Below are 10,579 nucleotides of genomic sequence, written 5' to 3'. Positions count from 1 at the left end.
GATATATTAGAAAATCATCTTACTTAAAATTAATTATTGAGACCTATATTAATATTAACTTTGAACCGTTGAATTTTATAATAAATAATAAGCAAATTAATGTCGAAAAAAATATAATATATCTATGCATAAATTCTCAATGTACCTTGTTCAGCGCAATTTACGAGTATATTTTATATTTTTGAAATATATTTCGGTGCAAATGTGCCAGTGCCATTGATGTAGGAGGTTATTGAATTTCATATTTTTTTATTGAGTTTTTGGCGCATTCTTTCACATAATATTTATTAAATCTGGAACATACGGGTGTTTGGTTCCCTGTCGTGAACTACGTGAACAAGAACTTCGAAACGTGAATACGAGATAACTGTGTATCCGGCACAATTTCGTAGCTAACTTCTTGCTAGTAAATATTCTTAGAATGACGTGGTTATGCGGTGTTCAATTTTTATTTTAAATAAGTTTTCTAAACATTCTGTACGTTTCTGTACATAGTTATTTTTCAAATTACATTATTTTTTGTTTAAAATTTCCTTACCTACAGCCACGATGTTTGACGGATTCCTAGATGATTTGAAACGCATGAATAAACGACAAGTAATGGAAACAAATTGTGTTGTATTATTTTAACAATACAATATAGTTTTTTTAATTTTTCAACATTTATTAGATATTATTTGTTTTTAATATTCCATTATGGTTTTAGTTTCTCTATCAAGTATTAAGTTTTGGAATGATCGTTTCATCGGCATTAATGATATGGAAAGGTTTAATGGTTTTTACTGGTAGTGAGAGTCCTATTGTTGTTGTTTTAAGGTAAAATAAATATAATTTATTCAAACATTTAAGTTTTTAATTATATTTCATATTAAAAAAATAATTACTTTATTAAAGATTTAAATATTGTTAGTTATTCCTAAATTTTAGTAGCTTGAATTTTAAAATATTATATTTAAACGTGATCAATATTTTACAGTGGTAGTATGGAACCAGCCTTTCATCGAGGTGATCTATTATTCCTAACAAATTATGAAGAAGAACCAGTTAGAGTTGGTGAAATAGTTGTTTTTAAAATTGAAGGACGTGATATTCCTATTGTGCACAGGGTTTTAAAACTACACGAAAAGTCAGTTTAATTTAAAAATTATTATTTTAAAACAATCTGGCTTTATCAATGTTTTTTTTTTCTAGAAATAATGGTACAATTAAATTTTTAACCAAAGGTGACAACAATAGTGTAGATGATAGAGGGTTGTATGCACCTGGTCAACAGTGGCTAGAAAAATCAGATATGGTAGGCAGAGCAAGAGGATTTTTACCATATGTTGGAATGGTTACCATTTTAATGAACGAATATCCTAAAGTCAAAGTATGTATTGAGTTTTATTTCATAAAAATGAAATGCAAGTTTAGTAATTTTTAATATATCCTATTATATTATTTATATCTTCTCTTGTGTTTAATAGGTTTTAAGTATACCTTGTTATTGTATAAACCACCATAATAAATTTGATAAATTTTTAAAAATAATTTTGAGCTTGATATTTTTATCAAATAATTTTTATTATACAATAATTATTATTAGTAATATATTATTTGAAATGCATAGACACAAATACAAATTTTTGCTTGGGGGGGGGGGGTGAACAATTTTAGATACATAAATCTGTGGAAGTCAGTCCTCCATAATTCATAAAATAATTCTTGATAAAATCTATTCCTACTCATAATTTTAAGTTGTTAATAATTTTATTATACAATACAAACATGATTTTACATTTTTAAATCTATCTAAATAAAACAAGAATATTCAATTCACACATTGTAGTCTATATTCAGTTTTAACTAATTCAATTAACTAACTTAATTTAATATTTCTTCACTGACTATTTTATTAGATATGCTTTTTTCATTATAAATTATTGATAAGTTTGTAAAATGATCTTGCTCTATTGAAGTGTGCAGCCAATTTTTGATTCTTCACACGACAAAAAATGATCTCTTGTATGTCACAAGACTCCTAGAATTTTGAGCGCTATATAAATTTAAACAAATTTGGATAAACACCACTGTTCACGACTTTTTGAAGTTCGTTAAATATAGGCTTCATTTTCCTAGCTTAATCTTAATATACAGTATTTTGCTACTTTCAATTTACATTTTAGAGCATAACTCACAAATCAGGAGGTTAAAATAAAATAATAAGTTACTGAGGCAATGTAAAATTGAAAATCTGAAATGTTGTGTTTGCATGTAGGTTATAGCTTTGTCATTTCAACTAGGAATGTGTTTAAAAGTTGGCCACATAAATCATGATTATCTGTAATATATTATTTATAATCGTGCCAGCCTAATCCTCTGTTATATAATTTTGATATATAAATCATATTCATACCAGCATAATTTATAACTATTTTGAGAATGATAGGTAATACCAAAAAAGAAAAAAGAATTCAGTATAGTTAAATACTTAGAAAAAATTCACTTTTTATTTGGGCAGGGGACTAAGCTCCTAAGCTCCCTCCTATTTGCACTATTATTAACTTATAAACCAATACCAAGTAGTGACGAATGATTACGTCTCTGATGTAAATCGCTTAAAATTAGTATAAATATTTTGAAAATGTCATTGAATATAAAAAATACAATATAGTATAAGGTTTCATGTTGCTGTATTTATTTTTTTTTGTACAATGATAAAATAAGTACACCATATGAAACCATAACCATAAGTAATAAACTATTGGAGAAAAAATTGTTTTTTTTTATTTTTTTAAATTTATAATTTCATCAAAATTTGAACTTCAAATTTATAGACAAAAATGTGTATAAATGTATTTTTAATATTTTAAAAATGCTATTAGAACAACTTATGAAGAACATAAAATTAAATTATTTAGCCTTAGCTAATGAAACTTATTATTTTATGAATTTTTAAGTATTAAATAATTTGCTATTTTGTGGTTTTTTCTAAAAAATAATTATTATAATTTTCAAAGTGTTGAATGTTAATAGAATTATTAATTTTGTCTAAAGTTGTATGTAAATTAACTACATTTTAAATCTTAAAATTCATAAGTATAAATAATATTGAATTAGTAAAATATAACTACTAGTTATCTATTTAGATGATGTTTAAGTACTTTTTATTAATTTTACCACTATGTTCATCTGTTTAAAGACAATTAAAATATTAGCATATTGTAAAGAATTTATAGAAGCATATTACCTATTCATTGTTATATAAATTATATATTTAATATAATAATAATAATTATTTCTTTTCAGTTTGCTGTTCTAGCATGTCTTGGACTGTATGTACTCGTTCATCGTGAATAAATCCTCAATTAATTTGAGCTGTGCCAAAGACAATTTGGAATTCTTTTACTTGTTAATTTAATCTTCATGTGATGTGTATTAATGTGTATTGATGTGTGGCTGCTGAGTATTTCTTATTCTTAAATATTTTTTTTTTTGTTATTCAATTATTAAAAGCAAATTATGACATTATTTTTTGATCTAGCCAAATTAAAAAACAATTTTTAATACATTTCAAATATTATATTATTTAAATTATATATAACTCTTAAAAATTAAGATTAAAATAATTTATTTTTGTATATAATTATTATAAATTGCAATTATTAGGAAACATTAAATATTTTCAATTATAAACTACTATGTTAATTTGTATAATTTTACTATATAGTTTATTATTACTATTAAATTTAATAAATTATAATTATTATTATAAACATTTTAAAAATAGTCTCTAGTCGTTCAAAATAAGTAAGGGAAAACTCAAAAAAAAAAAAATTATAAGTATAATAATAAGTTCGTATATTTATTTAACTTTTAATTTTCTTTTTCTGTACATTATTTTTTTCAAAAAAAAAAAAGATATGCGTTTGTGCGTGATTAAGTTCAAATCTAAAAAATAAATTGTATCAATAATTTACAAAGTTGTGTATTATTATCTAAATATTTTCCGCTCATACGTTATGTTTAAATTAATAAATCATTAATGTTTTAAAATTTATTTCTATTATAAAAATAATTTTTATTTCATTTATTTTTGATTAATATTATTATATTAGTTGAAAATCCTTTTAATTAAATACTCTTATTATTTAATTTTGATTATTAATCAAATAATTTTGCAGTGTTCACTGCAAAATTATTCAACACTGAAAAGTCTAGATGATATGTAGAGGGCTGAAATCTGACTATAAAGTGAAAACAAAGTAAGTGATCATTCTATACATAGCAAAGAAAATTAATACTAAAATCACTTTTACTAACTCATTTGAATAAAAATCAATCTTTGGCTGCGTTAAAATATTTCATCTCTATATCTTTTTTTTATTTATTTTTAATTTTACTGTTAGGATTTGAATGATTAATTACCAATGTTAGATTACTATATTATTATACATATCTTTACAGAAAAATAAAACATTTTTTCTTAATGTACTGCACAATTTAAATAGGTTTTACCAAGACTCATTGTTATTATGCATGAATTATCATGCCTACTTACAGTATTTCTCCTTGGATTTGCAATCTTAAGGCAACATTAATATAGGTATAAACCAGAATTTGAAGCATTTTTTTTTTTAATTTTATTACTAACTATTATTTATCTCCTATACGTTTATTGACCTTAATTATTTTTGTTTTTGATTTATAAAATTTAGTTGTCGTAGAAAATATTTTGTTTAATTTTATTTCTTTTATAAAATATTAAATTTAATATAAATTTGATATTTGTATAATAAAAATGTCTTGTAATCAAGATGATGAATGGGAATATGTACCTGTTGAAACAGCTGATGAAATTATGTTGTGTGGAGATGTGGTTGAAAGTAAAAGTCTAAGAAATTGGAATAGATGGCTTAAAATAAGAAAACAACAGCATAAATACCTTGGTTTAATGGTAAATATTTAGCTGTAATATATATATATACATTTTAAAAATATATTTTGTAGGTATGTCGTAGTTCTGCATCGTTGTTAATGAATAAGTCTGATAAATTCAGATCAAAAGTTGAATGTAAATGGCTGGTTGATGCAGCACTCAAGTTAAAAGCCAATAATGAATATTGTGCTGATTTTCCTTATTCTATCGCTAAAGAAATAAATAATTTTACAAGTATATATATACCATATGTAATACGTACTGAAAAAGGATTATCGGGCATAAAGAAAGATGCTCGCTTTGATTTGCAAACACCTAATAAAGTGTTGCTTTATAATGAATTAAATACTTTAAAAAGTTTAATACCTTTTAAAAGTTCTGAGAAATTAGCTATTATTGGGGAAAATATTCTTAAAAAAGCTATGAAGCACAAATTTGATTATAAAGGTACTATTCCATCAGTTTATGTTGAGTCTACTCTTAAAAAAAACAAGTGTAATATTGCACTTGTTTATGTTAGAGTAAATGATTATATAATACAATCAATTAATGACAGCACTATTTGCACAACAACTGAATTAAAAACAAATCCAAAAATAGTTAATATTGTAAAAATAAATGAAGATTCTTGGGATGAGATAATAATAGAAAACTGTGGTCAAATAAGTGTCAACTATAAATGGATAGAAGAAGAATATACCGCTACAAAATATGATTGTTTTTTAAAACAAAAACAAAAAAAGTGTTTTTTTTTTGACACCAGGACCTATACCTTGGGTCCCGGTCAAATTAAACATTTAACTGTTTTATTCAGACCTACACGAACTGGACCTCACAGAGAAATGTGGTTTTTGCAAATAAATATTTTGAGGAAATTAGATCATATAGCTAGGATCAGTGTACCTTTACAAGGATGTGCTATTTCCAATGTTAACAACATATCATCGATAGTACAAGTAAGTAGGTACCTAGGTATCTATGATTCTATGAACTATGTAATATATATTATATTCAATGTTGTTGGTAGGTACATGATTAACAACCTTGGCCTTAGCCAATATTAATAAAATTTGCAAACAACTAGGTATTTACTAAAAAAAAATTTTTAATCTACTAGTTAAAGTAGACTAATCTACTAGTTATTACCTGTACCTTTACAATATTTTGTATTTCTGGTAGGTATTAATTAATTGTATTCGTTATAACCCTAAATTAAACCAACATGTATATCATGTATAACATGTATAAGTACCTTTACTTATTTTATTTTCACATTGAAATATCTAATTACTTTTGTAAATTTTAAACAAAGTAATAAGGTACATAAATATTAAATACCTACATAATATATTTATATATGTTTAAATCTTAACATTTTTATTTAAAATTAATAAAATATATAATATAATAGTTATTTTGCGCATTTAGGTAAATACCTAGTATCTAGTATCTATAGTATCTACCTACATATACAGGGAAGTACCTACTGTACCTATATATTAAACACATTTATAAAGTATTTAATAGGTAAGTACCTACCTGCCTACCTATTTATTGTTGGATTTCAGATATTGAGGTGTTAACAATTTTACATTTTTCTCTGATTAAAATATTATGCAATTTTGTAAAAATAATAAAAACAGACGATTTCGTTCGACAGTGTATATAGGTAAAAGTTTTTTTTGTATATTTTATGAGTTAGGAAGTATTTATTTTAGTTTATTTAGCATACTTAACTATCTTAAAATATTTTGTATGTTGTGAAAAAATTTCTTAAATATTTTTATTTTGAAACTTAATGAGTTGAAGCCTCAAAAGTATCTTTACAAATGTTTTTTTTTTTTTTTAGTTATTTATTTATATAATAAAAACATTTTTCAAAAGACTATTATAAGGAAAGTATTTTAATGTTTTTTGTATACAATTTAACCATCATATTTCAATTTTTTTTTAAATTAAAAGTGTTGATCCTATTTATAAATTCTAGTGTCTAGGTAGGTAGGTAGGTACCTATTTAAATTGTAATACCTACCTATAGGTAAACCAATCACTATTAGATTTTGCTAAGAGACAACAGTAATATTTTGAAAATGAATATGAAATAATTTACTTTGCTACTTAGATAGATACATGAAAAATTTTTAAAAATTAGTTTTAAGACTAAGTTAATTTAAATTCACAAGATAGCTATTGTCATAAAAATGCCTTCATTATTTAACCAAAAATTAAAAAAATTTTAGTTGCAAAATACTATATTATCTGAAAAATGCAATGGATTACTTAACAAATCAACAAGTAAAGATCATCAAAATGTAATTTTAGAAGAAAAGTTGTCTTTTATTGAAAAATATCATTACCACGACGAAAAGATGACATATCTTTATCATACATTACAAACAGAGAATTCTAAAAGTATTGAAGAACTTTTATACCAATGTATGCGACTAAAAGAATCACTTAAAGAAAAATGCTTAAATTTAATTAGTCAAACAGCTGTCACATTGTTAAAAAAAGAAATTGTTTTTGAACACAGTCAAATGAATCATCACGAATTAAACGCACATAAAATCATGTATATAACAATGGATTGTATTGATTTGATAATAAGTACTTACGAATTTGATCATGATGAAGTCTGTCAAGAAATGTATAAAATTCCTGCTGAAAATCAACCAAAATCAGTAATAAACGATTCAGGTACCTATAGGTAATCTTAATATCTTATTAAATTAAAAACATTATATTATACGATTTTTTTTGTATTGATATTAGTTTTGGATTCTGAACGAGATGATAAATGGTTTCATTTTACAATTATGTGTATTTTTTCTGTTTACCATCACTATTTTAGAATGTAGGGTTGGTGAAAACTTAAAAAATTCAATCCTAGGGGGTGGTTTCTGACAAACATTGGATATAGTTGGTGGTTTGGGAAATCAAAATTTTAAGTAAAAATTAATAACAGGTACTTTTCATTTTTCAAAATAATAAAAAAATATATAAAGAGGAAAAACGTAAATTTTTACACAAAAATCAGTAATAGACAAATCAATTTTGTTTTTTTTTTTAAATGTTAAACTGAAACGAATAACCATAGATACTTGAAAAAATTACCAACCTAACCTAACCATATATATGTATATATCTTAAATTTTTGATTGGTATCTTGAGTTGATTCTCAGACACGGTGTTACCCAGAGTTCACCATATCAAAGTCAAAATATTACAATTAAACTCCCATTTACGGATGTATCAAACTCTAATCGTCAACAATAAACATTCAAAATTAAATACCTATTAAATTACTCTTTTATACATTTATCCTAAAGCCAATTTGGACTTAAGGCCTACAGTTATGGGGCAATGCAAAAATCTCCAACCTAATAAAAATTCAGGTTCCAAAATATTACACTGAGAAATATGAATCAGGTAATTTTTCTAAAAATTTTGACATATTGTAATCGAAATTTGAACGAAAACTTCCGGAGTTATTCTAACTTTAAATACTAAGAAATAAGAATAATATAGTCTATTATACTAAATACTTGGTAAATGAATATGAGCTCGATAATTATATTCAGTATGCAATATAAAATATTCGTTAATAATTACTACTTATTACTAAATGCTTATGGATTAATATTGCACCTAACAATTTTCAAAACAAAGGAAATATGTATAAAACAATTCCTTTTTATTTTATCGAGACTGTATTAACCAGATTTATCCAATAATATATTATCCTGTATATGATAAGACAATGTAATAATAGTAATAATCACTGAATTTACATAGATAACTTACAGTCATCTGTCAAGTATAATAAGTCATAAATTATTATTACCTACCTAATAAATTTAACTTTTTCCTATAATAACGTTAAATGTTGCACATTTTACAATATTATATTTATCTATTTAAAAATGTTTAAGTTTGTTTAATTTTCTTTATTGAATTATTTACATTTTTATGTAAGTATAGACTAAAGGTAATAATAAATAATAAAATAGTTTTACCCGTTTTAAAAAAGTTGGACAAAAAGTCCGGTTTCATTTTTTATAGTCGGACAAAAAGTCAGAAGTCCTAGCACATTTTTAGTGTCGAACAAAAAGTCCAAAAAAAAACAAAATATTTTATATAGCTACCTACCTAATTAATATTTATTTTAAAACTTTAAAAAATGCTGTACACATATTATATGTTCGTATAACTAACAAAAATATAACGGAAATCCATTTTAGTATAGTATAGTTAAGTAACTATAATAATGTCAAATTTATATTTTTTTTATTATAATTATGATATACTATTTTTTTTTTTTTTAGATTGACTTGTATATAAATAAAATAAAATTTATTGTTTGTTAAAATGTATTTAATTACAAACACATTTTGATATTGTTGTTCTAATATGTTGTAATAAATATATAATTATAAATGAAAATAAGAAAATAGAAATAAATATAATAATATAATGTGTATAAACATTTTTAAATTTTTTAAATAAATATTAATTTTATAAAATATTTTGTATTTTTGGACTTTTTTTCCAACTTTTTTTAAACATACTTTTTGTCCCCGGATTTTTCGACCGTTTACCATTCTAGATATATATATATAGGTAGCTAAGTAACTCGGTAAATATTTCAGATAATGATGAAATATCTGCAGTTGATATCACTACGAAGCAAAAATTTGAATATGCTAAAATAAATGAAGAATGGTTTGAAATGATCAAACCCATGATCAAGAAACGGTTAGAATGGGCTATAGAAAGAATATTAGACTATGATATTTTGTGGAGAGAATGTAAACATGAAAATTCTAATGAGACTATTAAGAATGAACATAAAACAGGAACACTAGGGATAGAATCTTATGAACATAAAGAATGTAGTCTTTCACTTGTGAGACAATTTTTTATAAATAAATACTTATGATTTAGTGAGTTATATATAATTGTTAAACATTTATACAACAGAATATAAATTCATAGTTATAGGTATAAAATATAATATTAAATATTATATTATAATATATTATTTTATATTATATATATAATATTTTATACGTTATAAAATCAATGAATATATCAATATGTCTACTTTTTTTATGGGTTTTCATGATGCTACAATGAGTACAAGGTGGCCCATGCAGGCACGTATACAAAAAAAAAAATTCGGGGGGGGGAGGGGGGTTCGTGCCTGGGCCCATGGTATCGTCTTTCTATTTGTATCCCTATAATTTATTTTGAATAATCCTAGGTCTACGTAATGGCTGTAAAATTGGCCATAAACGAATGTAGCGAACGGTACATTTTTTAAACATACAAAAAAGATTTTTTGGCCCGCTTAAATCTTCTTCGCCCCAGTCGACAGTCCGCCGATGTATATATATGGTGACCAGACGTACTCTATTTCGTAGGACAGTACTCTATTTTGACATGTGTCCTAATGTCCTTAACAATAGTGTTAAGTACATGATATTGAACTCTTTTTTTTAAAATTATTATGGGCTAATACGTGTTTATGTCTTTTTACTAGTTTTTATAATTTAATTATTAATTTATATTTTATGGTTCGACCTAAAGCATTCTTATTGGTTGGTAGCACGATTTAAGATGTACTAAATCGTATATATTTAAATTTTACACTTGGTATTT

General features: G+C 24.0%; 2 protein-coding genes across 2 annotated transcripts; both read left to right on the top strand.

Moving 5' to 3' along the window:
• The first annotated feature begins 412 nt into the window (after positions 1–412).
• LOC113547878 (signal peptidase complex catalytic subunit SEC11A) lies at positions 413–3,555 on the top strand. Its single transcript, XM_026948436.2, has 5 exons — positions 413–597; positions 707–816; positions 977–1,126; positions 1,192–1,369; positions 3,289–3,555. Exons 1-5 carry the CDS (start codon positions 550–552, stop codon positions 3,337–3,339), a joined length of 537 nt encoding a protein of 178 aa, XP_026804237.1. The 5' UTR covers positions 413–549; the 3' UTR covers positions 3,340–3,555.
• Positions 3,556–4,780: 1,225 nt separating this feature from the next.
• LOC113550231 lies at positions 4,781–9,857 on the top strand. Its single transcript, XM_026951946.1, has 4 exons — positions 4,781–4,936; positions 4,990–5,874; positions 7,159–7,615; positions 9,568–9,857. The coding sequence occupies exons 1-4, from the start codon at positions 4,781–4,783 to the stop codon at positions 9,855–9,857; spliced, it is 1,788 nt and encodes a 595-aa protein (XP_026807747.1).
• The last annotated feature ends 722 nt before the right edge of the window (positions 9,858–10,579 follow it).

This window comes from Rhopalosiphum maidis, chromosome 1 (genome assembly GCF_003676215.2).
Source record: "Rhopalosiphum maidis isolate BTI-1 chromosome 1, ASM367621v3, whole genome shotgun sequence".
NCBI lineage: Eukaryota > Metazoa > Arthropoda > Insecta > Hemiptera > Aphididae > Rhopalosiphum > Rhopalosiphum maidis.
This window is presented reverse-complemented; position numbering and strand designations above follow the sequence as displayed.

Excerpts from the sequence above, each read along its gene's own strand:
- LOC113547878 (XM_026948436.2), top strand. The coding sequence starts at position 550 with ATGTTTGACGGATTCCTAGATGATTTGAAACGCATGAATAAACGACAA. Across the intron at positions 817-976 it reads CCTATTGTTGTTGTTTTAAG|TGGTAGTATGGAACCAGCCT; the intron begins GTAAAATAAATA and ends AATATTTTACAG. Across the intron at positions 1,127-1,191 it reads GTTTTAAAACTACACGAAAA|AAATAATGGTACAATTAAAT; the intron begins GTCAGTTTAATT and ends TTTTTTTTCTAG.
- LOC113550231 (XM_026951946.1), top strand. The coding sequence starts at position 4,781 with ATGTCTTGTAATCAAGATGATGAATGGGAATATGTACCTGTTGAAACA. Across the intron at positions 4,937-4,989 it reads ATAAATACCTTGGTTTAATG|GTATGTCGTAGTTCTGCATC; the intron begins GTAAATATTTAG and ends TATATTTTGTAG. Across the intron at positions 7,616-9,567 it reads ATCAGTAATAAACGATTCAG|ATAATGATGAAATATCTGCA; the intron begins GTACCTATAGGT and ends TAAATATTTCAG.